The sequence below is a fragment of the Mugil cephalus genome, chromosome 2, assembly GCF_022458985.1.
Source record: "Mugil cephalus isolate CIBA_MC_2020 chromosome 2, CIBA_Mcephalus_1.1, whole genome shotgun sequence".
NCBI lineage: Eukaryota > Metazoa > Chordata > Actinopteri > Mugiliformes > Mugilidae > Mugil > Mugil cephalus.
Genome location: NC_061771.1, coordinates 3,165,133 through 3,190,783, shown reverse-complemented (window position 1 = coordinate 3,190,783; position 25,651 = coordinate 3,165,133). Strand labels below are relative to the sequence as shown.

General features: G+C 40.0%; 1 protein-coding gene across 3 annotated transcripts; it reads right to left on the bottom strand.

The window, feature by feature from the left end:
• Positions 1-1,142: 1,142 nt before the first annotated feature.
• cygb2 (cytoglobin 2) lies at positions 1,143-25,651 on the bottom strand. 3 transcript variants are annotated; one of them, XM_047579320.1, is made up of 8 exons: positions 25,616-25,651; positions 25,332-25,349; positions 23,657-23,670; positions 23,459-23,567; positions 21,877-21,945; positions 18,656-19,401; positions 9,017-9,248; positions 1,143-6,055 (listed from the first exon to the last, which is right to left on the bottom strand). In XM_047579320.1, the coding sequence occupies exons 6-8, from the start codon at positions 18,847-18,849 to the stop codon at positions 5,891-5,893; spliced, it is 591 nt and encodes a 196-aa protein (XP_047435276.1). In that variant the 5' UTR covers positions 18,850-19,401; positions 21,877-21,945; positions 23,459-23,567; positions 23,657-23,670; positions 25,332-25,349; positions 25,616-25,651; the 3' UTR covers positions 1,143-5,890. The 3 variants fall into 3 exon arrangements, with proteins under 3 accessions (XP_047435276.1, XP_047435277.1, XP_047435275.1); XM_047579321.1 differs by lacking the exons at positions 25,332-25,349; positions 25,616-25,651 and adding an exon at positions 24,257-24,335 and having other exon boundaries at positions 23,459-23,553; positions 23,657-23,679; XM_047579319.1 differs by lacking the exons at positions 25,332-25,349; positions 25,616-25,651 and adding an exon at positions 24,171-24,333 and having other exon boundaries at positions 23,657-23,679.

The following is a 25,651-nucleotide window of genomic DNA, read 5'->3' as shown; positions in this document are numbered from 1 at the left end:
AGGACATGAGAGGACCCTGCAATCATTCTCACTTATTGACAACATGTAGTCTCATATTGAACAGGTGCAGTTATTATTGGTTTATTTATTAGAAGAATGTCACTTGGTGTATATAGCTGTTCATCCACAGTCCTGGTAAGACTTGCCAATACATGAGGTGAAAAATAATGCAGTGTAGTATAAAGAGTCCTGAACTAAATCTTAGCTTCATGAAGGCTATGGTATTCAGTGTTTGTTTAAAATAACACAGAGATGTTAAATCAACCTTGTTTTCATTTTGGAGGCTATGGTTTGTAATACTGTTGAGATTTACTGAGTGGTATTGACACATTTTGTTTATTTTAACAACCTTATTTCAGGATAAACAGAAACACTCTAGTGTTTGTTTCAATCTAATTTAACAGCACCATAGCATACGTCCTCCATAATGATCACAGGGTTCAATTACCACCTTCCTGACTCTGTTTTAGCATAAACTGAACATTACAACAGTCGTGGAGGAAGATTAAGTGCAGGTAATTAGACAAAGTGGATTTCTTCTGGTCTTTTGTGCCACAGTGGAACACAAGTGAACGAGATGAGTCTCACCCAGGCTGCTTTATTTCATTTGACCACGCTTAAGAAAGCCTCTTAGGAACACATCTCTTGGCGGCCAGTATGTATGAAAAGGAGGAACGTTTACACACCAGGCAAAACCCACCTCAACTGTTTATACACTTACAAGTATGTTCTGTGTGATTCTATCTTTTAACCGTGGCTCTGCCACATAATTTAATTTGGAGGAATTGGCTGCCTAAACTGGCGGTACTGTTGTTTTAGTAGCTTAGCGACTCACTGTTGCTTTTCCAGATAAAAATGTCAGATGTATAAATGCATTTTCCCAGGTGATGTAACCTTGGTGTAATGTTCTCTGGTGGACTAGCTGCAGAAGGGAACAGTACATTCCTGAAATCTCTGTTATACATGTGTGCTGCAAATTGATCATTTCACTGGTAGCATTTCTACACTGAGATAAGGCCCATTTTGTTTGTTTTATGTGATAAAGAAAAGAAAAAAACGATAGAAGAAGCTTGAAGTCTGCATCTGCACAATTAATTACTGCAACACAGCAAGTGTTTCCATTAGAAACCAAAGACACACAATTGTACAAGTACAGTTTATTGATGGTCATGATTCATTTTCACCAGGTCTGCGAAGGTACAAGTCTGTGCAAACATGCTCAAAACACTACAAAGCCACTGCACTCGCTCCCACCAACAGCGCAGTAATCAATGACATATGCATATACAGTGTTCAAATACATAGAACTCTTCTCATAGGTATATTTAGAAAAATATAAAGTCCGAACTTTTCAACCGATAGACAAGAACATTTCACGACAAAAAACACAGGTCTACGTATGCTGCAATGCCCTTATTTGCAGGAAGAGAATGACTGTGTGAAATAACAAGCAAAGAAAGTGTTGTTTCTGGCTTAAAATGATTGAAGATGGAGCCCAGAAGAGCTGCTGTAGTACGCGCGGCATGCGAGGACATGCCCAACCATATGTGAGTGAGAAATGGAGGGAGCATAATTGGGATGTGTCTGCACATAACTGTGGATGTGTGCGAGTTCATGGCGCGGAGAGAAGCGTGCAGTGTACAGAGGGCGACAGTCATGAAACCAGCGGCTTAGCGGGAGCGCGGTGAGTGTTTGCAGATAGGTTTCAAAGCACTCAGGTTTTAATAAACATTATGTCAGACGGGTGTTTGCTTTGTAAAAATATTCCTGACCCTTCAGAGGCTACCTCAGAGAAACGCTCGTGTCAGAAGTTGGGCAAAGAATAGAATTTTGAAACAGATCATTTGTGACTGGCAAGAGCTTTACAACTTCCAGAACTATTGAGCATTAGTTTGACTCCTCTGTGTATTTTTGTCCACTTGTCTGATGAATCTAAGCGTGACGTGAACTTACATCTCTCCAGCCAAACTGTTCAAAGTTCAAAGGAAAAGCTTTTAAAACTTTGGCAGTTTTTCACAAATACTGAAGTCCAGTGTGATTGTGGTTATTGTTTTGATCTCATCCTTTCCAGATCACAAAGTGATATAATTTTGTCATAGCAAAATTACTACCTTGTTATTTTGTGAAAACAACACACAAGATACTAACTTGAGATAATAGATAATTTGTTTTATGTATTTAATAATGATACACATATATTTTAAATGTAATGTGCCATAAGTTGTGCTACAATCAGTGCCTCAGCTGTTTAACTAAATCTTTAATATTTAATTCTCCTTTTTCCAAAACTAGCATGAAAGTACGCTTGACTATTCATTTTGCTACTGCTATGTAAATACTGGGTGCAGAGCACATCAAGAGTCATTGCACAAACAATGTGCACAACAACAAACATGATGGAAACACAACCATTCATTATTTAACTGTGCGGTCTAGAGGTAACATCTACGAAGTGGCGACAATAATGGGAGACTATGACACCACCCCACCTCATGTTTCCTGTATCAGAGCAAAAACGTACACTTAAACACACCATGAGGGTTATAAACATGTATGACGTGCTATATGTTCTAGCCTGGAATGAGAGGGAATAACCCTTCTTACCAGCAGGTGGCAGTAGTTTGTATTTGTAATTGAAAAGGGTGAATCTATTAAACAAAGAAGAGGGCAATGATCACAATGATTATCCCCTATATTTTTCATATTTGAATGACAAGTTGAGAAAAAGATATAATATGAGAAGGCCCTGTGGGCTCTTTGAACTTGACTGTCGCCACTTCCACTTTTCTCCTGTGATCTCAGTTGCTCAAGGGCTCTGTGACTAATTCAACATGCTCAGTCTGCTAAAAATTGGGAGACATGGCCTTAGTGTCTAGTGTCTATGCGCAGGACACAAAACAAAAACAAGTGTCACAGAAGTTTACCAATGGCCTGACACCAGCTGACTGTTGACTTGGTGTGTCATGGCCCTGAGGCAGAGGTTCACAAAGAAACAGAATCACTGAGAGGTGACAAGGGGAAAGATATGGACCAGTTTTACATAATGACTTGTTAAACTCAGATAACTAATAGCCCTGTAACTGCACAGGCAGCCACTGCTAAAGTGATCAGTTTCACTTTTTTTTTTGTCTGTGACACATTCAATTTTACACTGCCTTGGAAATGGTCTTTGAATTGGATTCAATTTGTGAAGCCAACCGGAGCCATCCATTGACCCCTTCACTGTCACTAAAGCACAAAAGCATTTTGTGTGTTTGAGTTGAAAGTATTATGAAGTAGTATTAATTCTTGATTCTCTGTTGATAAATCACCAATCAATCACACGTCAAGGGGCTGTGATTTCGTTTACAGCTTCCCAAGGAAGTCACAATAAGAAAAAACTGGACACTGGTCTGGGACATTCCAAAATGTGTCACGTAGAGCAGTAAATAAATGTTTTATTTCTGGTATTCATTAGTGAATATAACAGTCCTAAACTAATTTACAAGGGAATGAAAAAGATGGAAACATCGTTGTAAGTGGCCAACACTGTGTGGTAGTATATGGCCATCTGTCCGGGAGTAATTGTTTTTGTTGTCAAGGAGGCAGTCCCAGCAGAGGCAATGGGAAGTTACAGTAGATGAATGACCAAATGAGAAGGAGAGGAGACTCATTACTTCCTCATTAAGACCAGATGCTTATGCCAATGGGGGTCAGATGGGAGATACAAGACGTCACTGGAGCAGATGCAAACTGAAGATTGGATCAAGTGTCCATTTTAAACAGATCTGCTGGCTATGTTTGGGAATTGACTAAAGTAAGAATCTGGCTAGGACGCAGGGTTAAGTAAGGTAAAGAATATGTACCTTAATGAACTGAGGTCTGCAGAATTTAGTGGGGAAACCACCACTTGTATTTTGTAGATGTCCTGTGTGGGTTCCTAAAGCCTTTAATGGAGACTTTAAAGCAACACGTCACTGTGATGGGGGTTTGAAGATGTAAACTACCCGACAGTGGTGTAAATATTAACATAGGAGACGTCTTATAGCATCGCCATGTGAGATTGTGATCCTGATTGTGTCCACCTGCTGATATTTTCCATCTCACTTTCACAATGTTAGTGTGTAGTGGATTGTGTAGTGATATGTCAGGCAAAAAAAAAGCATTGGTGCTAATTAAGACTTTCAGCAAAGAAAAAGAGCCCTCTTCAACACGACAACAGATCACCGTGTCAATGAGTTGTAAACGAAGGCAGAAGAGTACGCACATTTGCCCACTGTACACTTATACAAACAACACCTCAGTAAAGTTCAACAAGACATTAAATAGAGAGAGAGAAAGGGGTGCAGGTCCCCTAAACATGAGGATATACTGTATTAGGACACAAAGAGGATCTATTAACAGTCAGCAGCTCCATGGTCCCGTAGCTGGGGCATCAGCAACTAACTGCCCCCCTGCTCTTAGCTTAAAAATCATTCCTTGTCTAGACATTTATTCCATCTTTCAAAGTATCATGAGGTGTTTTCATATGTGAGAAGATGCCTCTTCTCTCGCCACAGGTTTCAGCAGAAATGAACCCCGAAAAGTAATAATCCACAACATTTTTACAAATAGATGTCTTTTTGTACATCACTGACTACTATGAAATCTGACTCAGAATAGATAGCCCAACATAACATTAGCTCAGCATCTGTAGCAGCGGGCCTGTCAAGCTTTTATTCATTTAAATTGCAAGAAGCAGTTTCATTACTTACTTTTGTGACTTTAAGCATCAGGGAGGTCAAGTTTAATTAAGTTCAATGATCAAGTTCATTAATTAATAATTTAAAAGTCTTTATTATTTTAATTCTTGTAACTGCTTAATATTAATTTATTAGTTTTTGTTTCTTTAATGATTAAGGAGGTTATGTCCTGTATGTAGGAACAAATCCAGAGTGGAAGGCTCAGACTTTCAGTCAACGTTAAGACAGAAACCATTAAATGATGACTTATAGCCTGTCTTGGGTGTCAAAAGTCATTTGCTGTTAGATCCTAGATCAATCTTGTTATTGTTGAAGGTAAGTAAGAGATACAAAAAATAAAGGAAGTTACAGTTTATCTTTTGAGTGCATAAGTCTGCACAGCAGTTTGGAGGAAGGTGTCTTTTAACTGACTGATTACCTAGCATGTTTACGAAATTGGCCTAATCAGCATCACTGTCAAGACTAAGGAACAAACCACTATCATACTACTTTTTTGCTTGTTTTGTAAAATATCTAATCTGACACGTGACAAAAAAAAAAAAAAAAAACATTTATTTTCAAGCACATTTAGCTTTAGCCTTTAGCATGTTGCTAGTATGCAGCCTTAAGGTCCTATTTATGTTTTAGGAATGTTAATTATTAATTTGCATTGATAACATTAAATAGCGAGCAATTCAAATGGCGTGTGTGCTCTACTAAATTGGAAAGCTTGACAGAGCCCCAGGACAGAGCTCAATCACGTCTGTATCAAAGAGAGTTAAATCAGTTCATTGAAGCTTTTGGGGTTGCTTGTCTAAACACTTGGCAGCTAAGGAACATGCTACTAATAATACTAATGCTACACAGGAAGTGGTGCTTCTGTTTCTGGCAGATTGTTTTGAAAGAACAAAAGAAAAAGTTGAAAGTTAGCATTAGCAGTGAAACATAAACACCAAAAACTGACAGCGGAAGAGCGCAGTGACTGGCTACATGGTATGGTGTCCAACTCATCTCCAAGAACTGCAGTGTAATGAAAACAAAATAAACAACAAATTTGCACGGATTACCATGTTAATGTGATTCAGGTCTGTGAAACCGTCCTCGTGGGACTCCTCTCAATTCTCCGTCCACATTTTACACAAACGCTTCAATAAGTCCACTGGAAACTCAGTTGACAACCCACTTCTTCTTCACACCGCTGAGCTGGAGACCTGGAGCCAGCCCGCCTCAGTGTAGGCCCCCGTCACGTGCCAGTACACCGCCCCCATCAGTTTGGTCCACACCACCTGCACCTCTGTTGTGAAGAACTCTGGGAAATCTTCGGAGAACACCTCCAGCATCACTCCAGCCAGGATCTGGGTTAGAATGAGAGTGAGAAAGAAACTTCATTAATGTGGAAAGCCAGAGAGCCAGAGAGATGGAATATACGGCTGTCGAGATAATGATGAGAGGAGAGAAATCATATTCAGCAGGTGAAGTGGGAGCGGGGTGATGGAAAAAAAGAAGAAGTCATTTGACTCTTACAGAAAAGTGGGCGAGACAGGTGAGAATTGAAAATGATAACGGTAAAATATGAAAGCTGTGGGTGGACAGACAATGCAGAGGGAAAGAAAATGACACAGAGAGAAAGTACAACCGAGCTGGGGAGCAAGAAGACGTAAAGGGAGAATGTTTGGTTTAGATGTGTTAAAGCCACAGCAACCATACATTGTTATTTTGTGGTAAACTGAGTTTCATTGTTATTATGGGGTCAAATCTGCATACGGCATGTTATAAAAAACTAAACCTGAAAGCTGAGACACACTGTCAGCTGAGAAAGCCCTTGATGTTCTGTCTCCAAAGAGTGTATTTGAGTGGTATTCAAGAGAGTGTCCTTTATCAGTAATCCAAACAGATGCGGGGGTTTGGTTACTCTAAGTGTAGGAACACTAAGTGTGTTCCTAAAATATTATTCAACAAAGGCCGTGTCTTTGTCTGTAAACTTGCCAGCAATCTAAATCATTGCATCTAAAACATAACTAAAGGCAACTGGATCCACTTACAACACAGTGTTTGCTCCCCCGAAAAAGTTTTACCCCCATGGACATGTTTCTATAGAGTTTCTTGCATTAATGGGTCATTAGAGAAGCAATAATTGTGAAAGAGAGGACACCACTCAAGTTAATCTAGACAGCGTCTTTTAATTACAGGTGAACACTGTCGTGATATTCAGGTGTACATCCATCCATCCAGTTTTGGCTGTTTATCAGAGGACAGGATATATAATCCTTTGTGATAATACTGGGTCTACCCCAAACGTTTTTACTGCCCATCTGCCTGTGCCAGCTAAAACTCCAAAGGGAGGTGCCCAAGAGGCATCCTCACCAGATGCCTAAACCTCCTTAACTGGCCCCTTGAGCCCCCCTAGAGAAGCAACATTACTCCAAACTCCCTTTGGATGTCTGAGCTCTTCACCTTATCTCTATCGCCGAGCCCAGTCACCCTTCGGGGAACTTCCTTTCGGATACTTGTATCCGCGATGCAATTTTTTAGCTGCGGGTTGGAATGTGGATCGACTGACAATCAAAGCTTTGCCTTATAGCTCAGCTCCCTTTTCACCACAGCATTCAGGTACAGTGCCCAAATCACTGCAGATGCTGCACCAAACTGTCTGTCCATCTCTGACCATTCTACCATCACTCGTGAACAGCATCCCAAGAAACTTAAGCTCCTTCACTTGGGGCAGGAACTCATCCAACAATCCACTGTTTTCTGACAACATGGCATCGAACTTAGTGGAGCTGATTCTCTATAGCTTCATGCTTGATTGCGAACCATGCCAGTGCGAGCTGAAGGTTAAGCTCTGATGAAGCCAACAAAAGCTCATCATCAGGAAAAAGCAGGCATGTGATTCTAAGGTCCCCATGTCGTACAACCTTCTCACTCCAGTTGCGCCTTGAGCTCCAGTCCTGTCCAGGACCAGGGACAAGGGGCAGACATAGGACTGAGGATACAGATACAGCTCTCTTTGGTTATACAAGGACCAGATGGCTTGTTGCAACCCATACTCCTTCAACACCTCCTACCGAATTCCTTGAAGAACACTGTTGAAAGCTTTTCTTCAAGTACACAAAACACATGTAGACTGAATTGTGAAACTCCCATGAAACTCCCCTAAGCGACTCTGCAATGGAGTTAGTCCACTGTTCCACATCCAGGACAGAATTCCCATTGCTCTTCCTAAATCTAAGGTTTGACCATCGCACAGACTCCCACTCTACTGGCAATAAACTTTCCCAAGGAGGCTGAGCAATGTGATACCCCAATAGTAATAAAGCACACAAACTTTTTTTAATGTAAAAATGTGTGTTTTTAGAAAGCTGCTGTGAGCTAGTTGGCTTGTCTAGGTGTGACTTACTGACTGTCCTCAAAGTTCAATCACATGTTTTTTTTGTTGCTCAGTCACAAAATGAGCAAAACAGTTTTAGGTTTCTTTGATAAACGTCTTCAAATTATTAAACATTCAGGGAAAGACAATTTCACATTTCATTGTGAGCTATGAACAGCACTAGAAGACATAACAACCTGTCCATATGGAGTCACAAACTCACAGAATAGAAAATAGGACTAATTTGTTATTCTAAAAGTGATCATTTCAATCTGAAAATGTGTTTTAATGGCAGTTGGAAACCCGTTAAATTGCGGCACAGCAATGTGTTCTTTCCACAGCTGCATTTATAACTGCAGTCAACATTCAAAAGACTTGAAGAGGGAATCAATGTACTTCCCTCTTCAGTGAGATGAAGAGGGAAGTACATTTAACACTGAGAGTTATGTAACCACATGGTCTGTATTAAACACTGAGTCCTAAACATTTCCGATGATACTCGTCTTGCTTCCAGCTTTTTCTGCCCCCACATGTCATCAACACTCTTGGGTTTCGGTAACCCATAAAACTCATTATACATAATAAACAAAAAAAAGCTAAACGATTTAATGATTTTGTGGCCTGAGGGAATATAGATAAGTTTAAGTGTATTATCCCCCCAATATTAGATTAGTAATGAGAACATTTCTTTTAGGGTGTACTGAGAATTCAAGGGGCTACTGAGGCAGGAAAAGACTTCTATTATAATGCTACTTATCCAGCACAGAGAGCACTTGTCGTTTATCTTTCAGGACACAGTCTGCTTGTTTCATGGGCATACTGATCAAGTGTCCAGAACTAGAAAACAACGTGACTCCTTGCATTATAACAACCCCGTGGCAATAGTTCAAAATACAAAAGAAAAAGGGACGGAAGTAAAGGACCTTGGGTGGCTTGTCCTCAAAGTTACCTTAAAGTACATGGGCTCCACTTTGTGCTTGACAGCATGGGCCTTTCCCACCAGGGCGAGCACAGACGACACCTTCTCTGGGTCATGGAGGTTCTCCACCACAGTGTTGATGGCGTTCATCACCCTGCGGGCATGGTGCCGAAGTTGGCTGCTTCGCTCCATCTCCTCAGGATCCTCCATGTCCTGGAACTGGCTGAAGTACTGTTTTGCCGATGGGAAGTTGACAAAGAACCTAAGGAGACAAATACAATTAAAAACATTCGACAAAAATAGTTTTTTAGGTTGTGGTCCCTCTCCACAACAATCAGGTTATCAACATGATATCATGATATCAACAAGTCTAAATTAGCTGGTGTTGAAAATGTTTTAAAGTAGTTTTGCACTATTTATTTCTTTGTTTGTTGCTACCATTGCTTTTAATGTACAATGATTGTAAATCAGCATTTGATGATAATCATCATGTCATGGGACTAGTGTTGGAAATTAGCTTGGGCTATAAACATGTATTTACTACATTGTTTCCTGTTTTCCAGCTCTGGAGCACTTGTCTTGACATGCATCTAGTGACAATATACTGAACAGAGAATGAATCATGACAACTGATTTTTTTTTGCGCTGCCACCAGGTTCACATTACTTTGAAAATTAGGACTAAATAAATCAGGACCTTAAAAAAAACTGTAGAGGAATTACATCATTTATCTTTACTGGTCTGAAATAAAGACAGACTGAGAGAATTGAGAGAAGGAATTTAAAGGCAATGTGCTTTCTACATATAATTTGTGTTATAATTGCATTTTGGAAGAAACCCCATAAAGGATGTAAAAAAGAAAAGGTTTAAAATCCTACAGCAGAAGGAGCAAAAACATTAAAATCACAAAAATAAGAAAGACGTCTTTACTTTGCTGTGATGGACTGTGTCTTACATATAACTATCACAAATCCCATTAGAAACCTACAAAACCCTCAATGAGAATATCAGAATCAGAACACACACAATCACAACTTTTACCTAACTCAATTTTTCCAAACGACAAATGGTTGAAAGCCACACACTCTACATTTCATAGCACATAGTACCGAAATGTCATCTAGGCTACCTAGAAAAGATATCCTAAATGTTGTAAATGCTCTGTGTGCTCAGTAATTCAAATCAGTCTATATATTTCTTCTTTACTAAGTAGGTTTTGACTGAAGTGCAGTTCACCAGTGTGGCAGGAAGTCCCCAGTAGAAACCTTCACAGAACAGATACACTAATGAGACCCTGTAGTTAAGACTGATGGGATTCTTTGTGTAATTGAGTGTAATTGGATGCAGGTGTGCTGAAAGTGTTTAATTTTCAGGCATATCTAGTGCTGTGGATGCAAGAGGATCGAACTGAGAGACACCAACTGAATGTGTGACACTGGGCAGATTATAATGCTGTATCATAGGTTTTCATCTCCAAGGTGCCCTACTCATGTACGGAGAACACTGAAATTCAGTGACTGGTCGACAATAATTATATGTCTTCTTGTATGAATGCTAAAAAATGAAGCTTTGGTTAATGGCCACTGTTGAGGGCAGCAGACAGCATATACTGTGAATCAAATGATTCAGTTTATAATAAATCCATCTCCTCAGTCTTGAGGTCCACAAAACATGAAAATAATCTTTCCTTTCTTCATGGTGCATTAAAATGTACATCATAAAGGCATAAGCACCCCATGTAAACATGTACATCTACCCCATACTCCCTCACTGGGGCATCCCCCAGAGGAGTCCATATTAATGTCCCCCCTCTAGTGGTATTCAGACACATATAACTGGGAATGTGTTTGTAAGGAGAATGTTCACAAGGTATCAGGTGTTTGCAAACATCTCTTGAAAGGGAGGAGTATGGTAGCTTACTATGTAATTTAGTTATGAGTAATGGGTAAAGACTTTTTCTGATAATTTATATGTCTGGGAAATCCCAAAAGTGTTGTTTCACGGGAAACATTTGTCTTGGTTGCTTCTTAACACCAGAGCTTGCCTAGCAGCCGTATTCTCACAAAGTTACCACTGGAACAACAAGGATTTTGTGTTCATGACTTTCAATGTTTTAACCAAAAGCTCATTAGCAACGTGTGAAGGCAGCCATGTTTTTCTTCGGGAAAGGGGTGTGGCCAGCATCTGTCTCATTTGCATTTAAAGACAAAGACACAGTCTGAAAAAGCCAGTTTGCATGGCTAAATCTAGGGGTATCCAGTCACGTCAGAACAAATGATTTTTGATAAAACTTGAATAGACATGTGAGACTTGATTTAACTTGATCATTAATAGCAATTCAGACAGATGTTGGTCCTAAGACGACCATTTTGACTGACATGTAAAACGGTGTTAAATCCTTTAGTGCAAGGTGCAAAGTGTTTTCTGATCAGGTGCTCTTACGGAAAGAACAGCGTAATTTTTCTGTTTCAAAACTAATGTAAAACCATTTTATGATTCAGCTACATAGTCTGGCATCACCAGCCCCTCTCTTTAGACCTAAGCTGAATCATTTTGTTGGTCATTTAACACTGTAAGCTGACACGCAAAGAGCTTAAAATGTGTCACATTTTGCATCTTGTCAGGATGCAAAATGTCCAAAACGTTTGTGCTATTTATACACGTTCACATAATATCACGTAAGACACTGTACTAAGATGACTTGGTAAGGTTGAGGGAAAGGTGACAAATATGTGCTAAATATTAATGTCAGCAGGCTAAGATATTCACAGTGCCACGCTTGGTGGGAACAATTTAAACATATTTGGCCTGACACCAAAATATTAATGCGTAATAACACACAGGATCGCTGTTTAAAGTTTCACCGGCATCTATACAATAGTTATAGAGACATTTCAGTCTGGACCAACCAGTCGAGAGATCGCTTGTGTATGTCAAAATGGTAGTAAAGGTAGCCTGTCACTGACAGAAAAAAAAGATCCTTGCAATGCTTTATTCCAAAGCCTTTCTAAACTCAGTGCTGAGCATTTAAGACCTGCGATGTGACATTCAAGGACACTTATTTAGGATACAATAAATTACACTCTTGAACCACCCCTGTAGCTTTAAGCACACAGATAAATAAAGTGTAAATTATCTTGTGTGATTCTAGTTGCGAAGATTTGTTTTGATTCAGGGTTTGACAGTTTTCATTACAGCTGTCTGTGTCTCACAGCAGCTCAGTGAGAGAGAGGAAAGAGTGAATGCCAGAGCGACAACAAAGTTTGTGCGAGCCTAAACAAGGGGGATGTGAGAGATCTGACGGATTAAGCATCGCTGGTTTTCACTGACAATGCAGAGTCTAGATGTTAACACAAATCTTTAGAAATTTACACACAAACACTGGCTCTAACAGATGGATTTAAATGTGCACACAGGCACAACACACTTTTCCGCTCTGACCCACTTTAAATCTTGTCAGTGCTCCAGCTAACTAGAAATGCTAGTACAGTTATTTCCCTGTTGGAGTTTGGCCATTGGCAGCACCGCTCCACTACATCCACATCCCCCAGATCCTATGTCATGCTAGGCTTACAAAGGCTCAGCTTGCCTATAGCACTTCTAAGTTGGATCTACCAGCTGTCACGATGCGTACACACTCTCCTCCTTGGCGGCAGGAATAATTCGGGCTGTCTGGTAGCTCTTGTTCAGCTTAGACAAACATGAAAGTTAAAATGCGGCTCTCCTCTTGATGTTTTTTCTGAAGGGAAAAAAAGACATTGTCTTTTTGTTTTATTTGAATGCATGTTTCATCCCCTACAGCCAGAGCATGGTTGTACAGTGGATTTTAAAAATTCATTAGCATATTTTAATTGAGTTATAGAAGTGTACAAAGCCTCGTAACTGTAAACCATCTTGAGATGCCTACAGTACAGCAATAGTTCCTTACTTTCTAATAATGTGCAATGTGTTCTGGAGCACACTGGTAATTTTGTACCTTTTCTGACTTCTATAACAGCACATGCTTTTGAGTCAATATGTGCTGCACACTAATTTCGTTGCACATCAAATAGCTTAAACTACTTTAAGCTTTTAGTCTTACTTAAGGGGTTCAAACAGGACAGTCTGAACAGCTACAACTGACTCATTTGACGTTTGGTACCTAGTCATTTCACCTGACCAGAGGACTGGTACAAAACATCATAATTATGATTTCCTATTCTGATGCTTTTTCCAGTTGACTGCACCCTTATATAAGAGGATAATTTGTTCACATTGAATGATTCTGCAGCACTTCATTTACATCTAAAGCAACCATTTGGTAGTCTGAAGCACCAGAGGAATCTTGATCTTTTGACCTTGTGAGGATTCAGCTCCCTCTCAAGTTAACCACAGTGGTCAGGGTTTGGGTAGATGAATACACCTCATGCAACAGATCTAAAAACATTATTCTTTACCATAAATGCAATCCTTTTCTTAACAAGGGGTTCTGTTTTTGCTTAGGTTTTTTGCCTAAAGATACAGACACAGCAAACTGACAAGAACTACCAGGACAAAGGCTGGCAGTGATGTCACGTCATGTTATCTGGGCCGGAAAACTGAACTTGAACCATGAAAACTACAGCCAAGAACCAGCTCTCACATACTGTAAAAGGAAAAGCTACAAACTGTCATGCAGAGCTGGCCTCTCTTGACTCATGCTGATCAGTTGGTCTGCAGTAGCTGATAAGTTGAATGTTTGATGAAGATGTAAAATGACAAAGCCTTCTGTGTGTTGTTTTATTTACGCGTCATGGTCCTAACACTAATTATGTCTTAAACATACACAGTTTACTTTCACATACAAGGTACAAAAATCTCACCTAGCTTCATTTACTTAGTAAACAGCAAAATGTGTCAAGCTTGGAGAGAGAACAGTTCTCAGCAGTTTATGAAGTTGTGTCAACACATCAGCTACTGACTGACTACAACTTCACTGACAAGATGAATAACTTACTGTTGCACTTACTGTATACTTATGCGCGGCTGTAGTATAGCGCACAGTCTAGTAAATCCTATATGAAAAATATGAATGAACTGCTTATATGCTAATGCTTTAATGCCTGTGGAAGGGGCATGAATGCATAGAGATTTTTCTCAACTTTACTTTCGTAGCTTTGAGTTCCATTATCACGATCTAACCACATTTCTTTAGAGGCAGACTCTAAAAGAGAGACTGATATATTCGCATCTAAGATAATATGAGTGTATCGCCTGAAATATTTGCAGTTGATTATACAAGCAGAGAAAAACATTACGGTCCACACTGTGGAATGGATATATTTCAGACCTTTAAACTGCATGTGTACAAAGTCACAGTGAGAAATACTTTGTCCCTGAGTGGGTGAGGCTCTAGTGTTCAGTACTTTGGAGGGCTTTGAGCAAATTAGTGCACCTGCCTCTGCATTTAAATTAAGTCATAAAAGATAAGCAGTACCCTTAGTGGTGCTTGTTAATTGCTCTTTGATTACACTGGAAGGGTTTCTTTAATTCTGTGCTGTAGAAACCTTGAGATGAACTGCCAGAACTTCAAGGACGTCTTTTATACACGGTAAACTCTATGACTCCACACCGGCAACTTAATTACTGGGGAAAAAAACAGAGTCCTAAATTTAGTTTAGCACTATCAAAGGAATTCAAACAAACCAAATACAATTACTAATTAATTTGTTGTTTATCAGTAACCACCACAATCTACAGACATTCTTGGTTCCGTTTGTGGTTTATTTTCTGACTTTTTCAGTAACAAATTCTTGTCTTTATTGAATTATCGTGGTAATTATTTAATTTCGGATAGTCCTACAGCCAGACATACAGTATGCTTCGTCACAAATACTATTGTCCAATGGAAACCATGTGTTATAAGAAAATTAAATATTGTTAAGAGGACACATGACTATGTCATTAGCCCACTAAAGCCCAGCACATTGTTGCTGGACATGATGAATTCCAGACAGAGCGAGATCCAGATGGAAAGTGGGGGATTTCAGTTGGTTAGTAGGGTGCCCAAACCAGAAGCCACCAGTGGCGGCTGGTGGTGAAATTTGGTGGGTGGGCTAACAAATGGGTGATGCCAATTAAACACAGCAGCACAAGAAACCTCATCTACAATACACACAGTTCCCTCAATTACAGGTATACTATACTTTTCAGTGCTCTACGTCAGTGGTTCTTCTCATCTGGTCTGGCTTCAGAACCCACCATCAACCCTTCAAAATAAGCTGTGATCCAAATCAAACACCCCAAAAAAAAACCCAACTACTGAGAAATATTAACAAAAAAAAAAAAAAAAAACTCAATTTATGTAGATTTAGCAGAAAATCATCTTCACTCACTGAATCTACGACAATCAACACTGCACAAAAACTCAATTTTCAGTTCAACGGATGTGTTTTTGCACTAACCGAGGTTTGATCCACGACCTCCCATATGGTAGCCAGAGTCACTGAGCACTGCACCACCCAACCATATATGTCACATTGCTGAATCAAACCAAGAAACACAACATTTACGATTTTGTCGTTTGTTCCTGTTGAGTTATTTGAACATCGTTTTCCGATGTGATTCCAGTATCTTAACTTCCAACCTTTCCTACAGGTAAGGAAGTGGCTGAACTTCTTCTCCCTCCTCCCACTCTGACTCCAGCAACACTTTTAACCAATGACCAGTGGCCTGAGTGCTGACTGGATTTTGCCCAAATGATCAGCGAATGACGGGGGCGTGGCATGACACCTGTCCATCACAAAATCAGCCCATTATCATTTAAAGATATTCTGTGCTAATTTTGTCTTTTTGGTGGTGTTGCTGTCCCACTTAAAACAATCTGTTGTAAGCTATTTAAAAAGTATTTTCTCATCTTTTTTTTGTGTTAGCTTGGGAGTGCTTAGCCCTGTTAGCCCATTTAGACCAGCCATCCTTGGAAACCACTCAGCTATTCCATTAGAGGAATCATTTACAAATATTTATCTAGCTTCAGCATCTTCTTCTAAACACAGCATGAGACAGACCCAATCAATATTAATCAAGTGAGTTTGTCTATAAATTCTGACACTTAAATATCTTCCACTTGGAATGACAATGTGCCCGATGCCTCCCATCAGTGGCATACATGCAACATTACCATTTGAGTCCAAGTACGGAGGCTTCTATTGTGTTCACAACGCTGCCATGTGCACTGCTCTGCCCGCGCCTGGAGGGCTCTCACTCTTTGGTGCAATTGCATTTGTACGCATTGTTGAGATCGGCTGAGGCTTTTGTCACCATCCATTCTTTCTGTGCGTACAGGCAGATGGATCCACGCGGAAATGTAAATGTGCGTTCTTATGTGGTATGCTGTGCCCCGCTCGCAGTGATAAGAACTCAACCGAGCAGGAAATCTGAACCAGCGTCAGCCTCAGGTTGGGAACGGCAGGCCAACTGTTGATAATTAAACTCTTTGTGCATCACATAGCGGTGAAATACTGAAAATAATGAGTGCTGAAACAACACATTTGATCATTGATCTGGTATTTAAATGTTTTTTATCAAACTGAAAGGTCAATATTCTGGCAGACTTCCCAGCGACAAGAAGCAACGTTACATTCATTTTCTGACATTTTGAAAATGTTTCTTTGCTGTGGTTGTAAGTCCAAGAAGAAAACAAACAAGCAACTGGAACATTTTCATGTTTCATTGCCACGAGAACATCCCTACGACTCCCATGTCTGCTGTCTGCTGCCGACAGTCAGCTAAACATAAAGACTAGAAACAAAGAGCTTGTCGAGCAGTGACAAACTAGTCACAAAATTTTAACTATGCATCAATGGTAAATGGAACTAGCATTTTAAGGCAGACAGAAAGAACAATTCCAGCCAAGAAACTAAGGTTAAACTAAATACGTAATTGTCTCTTTATGACTTAAAGAAAGAGGATTGTTCTTGCTTCAGTATTTCTAACTATTAGATGCTGCCTCAGTTGAGCATGCTGTCTAACCTACAGTCTGTTATCTGTGTGCTCTGCTGTTTCTTGGCTATGACTTAGTTGTCAATATGCATCTACACCAGAGTCAAATAAACAAATTTTTGCATAGGTAATAGGCTTTGATGAAATTGATTTGATAGTCATTAAATTTCCCTTTTCCTCTTTCTTCAAGGAAAGTGTCAAGAAGATGGATGTAGAGGCTTGGGTAAGGGCATTTAAAAGCTAAACCTTGTAGCTGTCATCCCCAGATAAGAACACAAGTCACACACATGTAAATGATGCTCCCTGCCCCTTCTGCTCTCTCCCTCGGGTATTCTCGCCACCCCAAACCTAAAATCAGTTTGTTTCACTCGCATGCTGTTCACTCACATCAGTCTCCTTGGCTACGAGCGGCTGTCCATTTTAACAAGCCCTTAAGGGCTGTCTTAGTGTTGCACTGAGACAGTTTAACTGAGGACATTCAAATGAATCAAGGCTTTCTTCTTTCAGATTTATATATTTATCTTAACATGAAAAGAAGCAGGAAAAACATACTCCAGTCCTGTTACAGACAGCTGGTCTGCAACAGTTTTGCAATGAACCTTCACAGAGAATTACAGGTTTACGGAAGCTGTGACTGCTGGACTTTATATGGATATATTTAAACAACTTACAAAGACAGAGGCAGAGCTGAATCAGTAGAACATAATTAAAGCTCCGTGCTCAAAGTTAAAATTGTCTTCTATTAACAAAAAAATCTTTCTCAAGATTAATTTAAACTAGTCATTGTCTCAAGGGTGACATGTGTCTTGTCAAAGTGTGAGAGGAAGTGGACCAGAATCGGCCTTCTTCAGCATCTTAATGAGAGAGGAATGCGATGTTCCCTCCTTGTCTGTGCTTGTCACAGCTCAGTTATTGGTGAGAGGTTGATGGAATGGTTGCAGAACGCGCGTGTGTGTGTTTGTGTGTTGTGTTACTCATGTTGTGGGGACATAAACCTACACACATTGTGGGGACCCTCATCCCTTTTCAGAACAAACTTCTTCATGACATGAATAATTAAATCTAAGACTTGCTGCATAATTTGAGTAATGCTGCTCTGAAGGAAACAGGCTGTGTGTGTGTGTGTGTGTGTGTGTGTGTGTGTGTGCTCTGCATGTTTGCATGTCTGCATGCAAACAATCCTCTACACGCAGTTAAATTAAAGTTTGACATTTTCAGCTCATGGCTTCAATGGCTACGTGATGAAGTTCAAACAGGTGTTAAGTTATATTTGTAGTTTACATTTTTCAAAATATTCCAATGTTGACAGGTACTGTTTAGTGCACAGCAATGATATGGGACAAGAGAGAGGCAGCCACTGGTGCAGGAATGTTATATTAGAAAGATTTGTTTCCACTTTGGCGAGTGGGTGTATTCTAACATTTAGTCCTCAGCATGTTTTATTTTACGTGACTGTGACAGCTCTGATACAGCGACACATCTCTGCTGATGCTTGCACCAAATATGTATAGAGCATAATTCCAAAACAAAAGAAAGGCGTTAGTTGTTCTCTTTCTTACAGATAGATTTTAGATAGATGGATATTTATCACACAACTTTTGCCTTTTGCATCTTGATCTGTGAAGATTTCTGAATTTACTTACTCTGACACTGATTTGGAATTTTCACACAAAGACTATAAAATCCTTTTTTCCTCTTAACAAAACTCACCTTATGAGCACAGACACCCCCACATCCTCGCAGTTCTTGTAGACATGCCCCCATGTGCCCTGGACGATCTCCCGCTCGGCGTCGGACAGCGGCTCAGCGCGCTCCGGACGATCCTCGCAGTCCACCTGTCCTCTCTGCATTCCCAGCAGCTGTGGAGGAGGCGAGGGCGGCGGAGGGGACTCCCTGCGAGACATCCTCCTGCGGCGCAGCAGCCCAGAGGCTCCCAGCAAGGCCCGGGGGAGGTAGGGAGCGAGGGAGGGGGGGAGGGAGACGGAGAGCTGAGACCCCACGGCGGGAGCTGGGGGGCGAGTCTGGGATGAGAAGTGGAGCAAGAGAAGGGGAAGAAGAGAAAGGGAGAAGAGAGGAGGCAGACTGCACCCGCCGAGAAAAGAAAAGGGAAAATGAAGCTCCCGATCCCCCACCAAGCTCTCTCACTCCAAACTCTCCTTTGCTTGTCGTCAGTCCAACTAAAACTTCTTCCTCTCACTGTTCTGCTGTCTCCCCCTCTCCTCTTCCCCTTCTTTCACTCCCCCCTTCTCTCTCCTTCTCTTCCCCTCTCTCCAGCAGTGAGGGAGACTCTTGTCAGTGATGTTGATGTTGTTCTCCCGTCACTTCTCCTCTCCCTCTCTCCGACCCTCCCGCTCTGATGGAGGAGATGAGGCGTTCGGAGGCTGTGTTGTGAGGACCTGATGGAATGAGAGCGGGGTGGGGAGAAAACAGAGAAAGAGACACAGGGGTGGAGAAATCTACAGATAAAAAGAGGAGGAGAGACACACACACACGCACACACAGAGCACATGTCTGAGCGCACAGATTGACACCATCACTGAGAATGTATTGTATAAGTCTCTGCTTTAGAAACCCATAACACCATCAGAATACATCTGATGAAGATATTCTTATGTGGGTGGTATTTACAATAGTATTTCTGCACAAATGTAGAAGATTCAATTGTGTGTCTGTCAAGCAAACAGTACCAATTTTGCATCAGTATGCCCCTGCAGTTATTTCTAATTATTATTTCTAAGGCATCGTGACTCCTGCTCTATGTAATATGTTAATAACAAACAAACAAGTGACTGTGTGAAACTGAACAGCGTTGCCCATAGTAACACAACCTAGAGAGAATGATCCCTTCTGGATGTATGGATGACAAGTTTGTGGTTTTGTTTCACTGTCACCACTCTCATTAGTCTCATTGATCTTCGAATTAAATAAATAAAATTCTATGATGCCAACAAACACAACCTGCTTAGCACCAAACAGCACGCAGATTTAGCAACTACCTGGTGAGTGTAACAGATTAGTGACGTCTTAGTGGAGACCAAAAATAGAGATAAAACACAGTGACACTGGACATTTTCCAGTTCATCAGTACTTCAAAACATGCCAGTGTTACCTCACATTTTATCCATATGTAGGAGGCTGTTCAATCTAAAGAACTACTGGTTCAATTGTCATGTTGCATTTTAACTTATTGCAAAGACGAGAGTCAGTTTAGGCAGCACATTCCTCACCTGTCTGAAAGAAAATCATTCTCCACCCCAGAAGGGGCAGTAGTCTGTGTTCAACACTGACAAAGGGAAATCAGAAAGTCTACCATCTGGATGTGGTGCCTGGTCCATTTATCAAGAATGCATCATAAGGTCACTTGTGTGGAACTGGAGCAGCCAGGTACCTAAAAAGCATTAGTACACTGATGTTCCAGTTACAGAGTGAGCATCAGCATCCTCCAGAGTCAAACTACCATGTGCACAAGTTTGACGTTCTCATGCAATAATGTTTTTTGCTACTGCATGTTGTCTGTGTTATGAGGAATAAAATATCAACGTGCTGCTGCCTCTGCTTTCCTCCTCCTAGATTTTATTCACCGCTTTGCCCAAAGGTTCATATCTGGTGATAATTACTGTCACTGCTGCTCTCTATATGAGCACGCTGGTTGACCATTCCCTGTCTGAGAAATATAATAACCAACCTTCTTATACCTCATATTTTCTGCTCTGAGACGCTGACACATATTCCAGCTGTTCCATTCACTGGTTTGATGTATTGGAGCCCTGAAGCTGAACTGATCTCAGAAAGCGTTGGCTGATGGAATAATAAACCATGGCGCTAAGTTCAAGAACGTACTCTCTCTCTACCTGCCTGTGACTTCTCTCTGTGAACCTGTACCTTGTTTGCTGTCAATCTCCTGCTTTACTGATTGGATCTGTTGTGAATCTATTTCATGCTCAGCCAAACTATAAGACTGAATAGATAAATAAAAAATGTGATGCAATTTATTGTGACACACAACGATAGGCTAGTATCTTGTCATCATGGCATCTATCAGTCAAAATGTTTTCAGCGAATAAACATTTTAAAGCTGAATTGTAACAAGCAGGAAAACTGTGCAAGTTGAAGGATTTGAGTGGCTTTGGGGGAGGGACACAATGTGATGACAAAGTGTGATAGCTAGGTGACTGGGTCAACACATCTCAAAAAGCTCTGCAGCTCTTGCAGGTTGTTCTCGGTCTGGAGTGGTCAGTATCTGTTGAAAGTGTTCTTTAGAAAAGTGTCAGAACACACAGTGCATTACAGCTGGTTTGTTCAGATAATTCGCCATGCCACAACGCAAAAATGGTTCAGGAATGGTTTCAAATTTACAAGATATCAATCCAGCAGAGTATATGTGGAATGTGCTGGACTAACAAGTCTGACCCCAGGAATTAAAAATCTATTTGTAACATCTTGGTTCCCAATATCACAGCAGTCCTGCAGCGTGGAGTCAATGTCTCAATGGGTACAAGCTGTTTTGAAGGAAAAAGATGTACCTACACAATACTAGGTAGATGGTCATAATGTAATGGCTGACTGCAGAATGCTGGCGTGACTTTATCTTTAAAATGTAAGATGTTTTTCCTTGTTATTCGCTGTTTCTAATGCAGCTACTGATGATTACTGCCATTATCAATGGATCATCCTCAAGTACATTAGAAAATTAACGGAACGTCCATGATATTTTCCCACAGCATCGAAATCAGAAACACAATCAGTCTTTTTTTTTTATCCACAATAGTAGCTGATTGATTTTTGGTCGATTGACACAAATAACTGTCTGTACTTTTCTTATAATATCAGTCTGCACTATGCTCACAAATGTATTTACTATATATGGCAACAAAACAGAACGAAGAAATGAAAGATGCACAAAGTAGAAGATGTGTGTCTTGTAAAGGCACCTGCTTTGTCTCTGGACATTTTTAGCAGACAGTTCGTCGGGTGAGGAGGAAGCTGAGGATGACTTGGGGCTAGAAAGGAAACAGATCAGAATGTCATTACAGCCAAGGCACCGGTTGCTACGTAACCACAACGTTCCTTTGTTTTGCAATCCTTTAAACTTTAATCAGGCCATTACTTGCACAAGGATCTTTGACCAGACATAGAACTGAAAATAAAATTCTTTTTATGTTTAATTATTCAGTCCTGTCTTATTTATACAGTGACATTTAATTATGGTCTTTCTCAAGAATCAACAAATGCTGGAATCAAACTATAAAACAACCGCAATGTATGACGTAAACTTTCACGGGGCTCCTCAGTGTCCTCAAAGTCAGGAACGATTCTAACACTACTTCATCTGATTTCAACTGAAGCGTTATTTTGACAGGTAAGATTTACTACAAGATGACGAGAGATGACACTAGAGTGTGAAAAAAAATCATTTGTGTATAAAAGCCATTTAAAAGATAAATTCAAACCAGTGAAGAAAATATAATTTAAGAACTCACTGGTGGAGAAAATTACATATTAAAATGGAGATTCTCCAGTGAACATGTGCAGAGAGGGCACATCAATCAGTTTGCACGGGGAACTAAAGGTAGTGCCTGTGGAGGTCAAACTTTCATCTCAGCCCAATCAGGCTAGGTGGTACCGAAAACGCCACATATGACATTCCTTATCTGCACGTGCAAAATAAGCAGAAGAAAATAAAAAAGACGGAGATTTTTGATAAACTGCTGTCTAGACAATAGCAGAAGAGAGGCGGTGCAGGACGATGCGGATGACAGGTCTATTATGCCACAGAGGCGACCGGAGAAGCCAACAATTGAGCGATGGAGCTGTCACAGCATTTTGCAAAATGGCAGATTTCTGTGCAACACCAAAGGGTGTCACACTGTCACTCGTCAAGACTGGATGAAATAACTCGCTCAGACGTCTCGCATCTGTCATGCAAACTATGCTAGAGCTCAGTATGCAACATGAAAGTTATGAAAAAAAAATACTCTATGCTGTATGTGTGTTTTTTTTTTGTGACTGACTAATCTGTGTGGCAATTCATGTCTGGTTCATATATGAAGCAAAACACTGAGTTAATGAAGGGAAACACAGATGAAGTAAAAATACATAAAATACAGTCAGACACGGCTGCACCTCTGACAAAAACCTGACAGATTCATGAGCAAGAGAAATATCATGGACTATATTTTTAGCGCATAAAAGTATATGCATCATACAGCACATGTGAGGCTATAAGTAACTAATTTGAAGCTCTGTCAAGATGACACTCAGCAAATCTTTACCTTTACTGCTGCTGCCCTCTACTGTCTGCTGCACTCCAGGAACCAAATAATCAAGTCAATCAAATAATCTTAAAACTGTGGTGTATAAGGAGATGTGAATTTCTAGCATAACATTGCCAACTACATGGCAATTCTGTTTGTTATTGATATTTAGTAATGCAATCTTTGATTTTCAAATGGGCAAAAAATGTAGCCGTCAGCAGTTCAACATAACAGAGATATATAAGGTAAGACACGTCACCTGCATGAAGAACATGTGGATCCTCTGTGGTTCAACCTGTAGTTTCAGCCATCTCTGCAGCAACAGAGCTTTTGCCAAAGCAAACCCTCCAGTACCTGAGAGTCAGAACCTTCACTCAGTGAAATGGCGATTAAATGTGTGTCTTTAACTGCCATATGTGCAGGTGGTCAAAAGAGAACAACGCAAACAATGACTTACCTCATATGCAGTGCCTACAGTAACTGGAGTAAACAGAAGAGAATAAAAAATAAACAGTCTGTTATGAATAATAGAAAAGTGGAGCTAAAGATAGACTAAGATAGACCCACAGCCATACTGTGCAGTAAACCTGTACAATGGTAGTTATATAATATACTACAATATACTGAAGAGGCCACAGAGCTCTTAAGGTTGCAGTAAGAATCAACCAGCAGTTGTTAAAAATGTTAAATGTTGCTGTTAATGTTTTCCTAAAAGCCACTGATTTCAAGTGTTTTTAGCTAAGTTAGCTATTTCTAGCGTTACGTTAGCTAGCATGTGTTCATTGTCTGTAGGCCATCTGGGCCTGGTTTAATGCTCTTTTGGAAATTAGTGTAAAGATAATACGAATCAACCAACCAGCAGGTCCAGCGTTGGTTTCTTTAGTATGTAAACCTAACTAACTAACTAACTAACTAACGAACGAACTGACTGATCTTCACAGGTGTCACATTCACTCAGGTTCCTGACTCACTCTCTAGTTTCCGCTGCAGCATTTAAATTAAATCCTATACACATCAAACCTCACATAGGAGTCATAGAGGTATTTCATAATTTCACCTGGATAACACAATTAATTGCAATTTTCTTGAACGTCACCATGACAACAGCTGTTCGGGTCTTTCGTGCAGGAGCTTGGGCAGCGCTTTACTGTCGCCCTCTTGTGGTCATGTCGAGGTAGCGACGATTCCCCAACAATTCCCCCAACAAATAACATTCCGTCGAGAAACAGCGAGACTCATATTTCAGGAGATATAAAAGCAATCTGTAGACTAGAGCTAACGCAACATTTTCTTGGTTCACATATCTTTCCACCATGCTACTAATGTCCTAATCATCCGCTAAATCCCTTTTAATTGCCTGAATACACCGCCGGTCATCAGTTTGGGCTGAACTTTCTCATTGAATTAAATGCGTCCAAACGTTTATTCGGTAGTGTATGTCTTATCATTACATTCCTTGTAGAGAAAATGAAGCAGCAAAAATAAAAAAATAAAAAAATCAGGACATAAAAATCTCCTGACTTTTAAATATATTGAACAAAATCCCAATAACTGCTAAAGATTCAAGACGTCCAAGAGTCTTTCTTGTCATTATGAGGACATAATGACATTTTGCAGAGACTCCGACTTAAAGGTACACATAAGTATGTGGGCATTTAAATAACACTTATGGAATAGAAAAAAAAACACCCTTAAGTGAAAAACAAAATAAAGTAAAAAATATATATATACACAGACCAGCTCTATAGACAGAAATATCCACATGTCCTCTCCAAATCATATTAATTTAGTGTTGTGATAATAAGCTCCAAACCTTCTGTATTCTTGTTTTCATGTTGGATTTTCTGACTGTATAATCACATAGTATTGTTCCTTTGCAGTTATTTACCATCATTCTATTTTACATGGAGGTACTGCACATGAATGGCACCAGCAATGTGTGTATTTATACACTAGAGGGCAGTATTTAAACAGTATGAATAATGTGAACCCATCAAAGTAGACACGTTGTTTTTGATTGAAATTTAGTATGGGTTTATGTGTTTGTCTCGTGATTTTTTAACTAAATTGAATATATAAGAGACAGACATCACACAAACAAACAATGAAAGATGAAGGAAAGGATGACATACCTGTAGACAGGAAATAGCCTGTAAATATTTGGAAGATAAACAAAATAACAGCCACAACAAAAGACTCAAACAGAGAAAGTGAAATAAGAATAAAAGTTAAGTTATGTACTTTACTGAGCAAACTATATACAGTACTGTGCATGAGTTTTAGGCAAAATGCTGAAAACTGAGAATGCTTTCAAAAATATAAATAATGATTGCTTACTTTTTATCAATTTACAAAATGCAAAGTGAACAAAAGAAAAATCTAAATCACATCAGTATTTGGTGTTACTACCCTTTACCTTCAAACCATCCCTTATAGATGCACTTGCACAAAG

Excerpts from the sequence above, each read along its gene's own strand:
- cygb2 (XM_047579320.1), bottom strand. The coding sequence starts at position 18,849 with ATGTCTCGCAGGGAGTCCCCTCCGCCGCCCTCGCCTCCTCCACAGCTG. Across the intron at positions 9,249-18,655 it reads GGGGTGTCTGTGCTCATAAG|GTTCTTTGTCAACTTCCCAT; the intron begins GTGAGTTTTGTT and ends TTGTCTCCTTAG. Across the intron at positions 6,056-9,016 it reads TGGAGCCCATGTACTTTAAG|ATCCTGGCTGGAGTGATGCT; the intron begins GTAACTTTGAGG and ends ATTCTAACCCAG.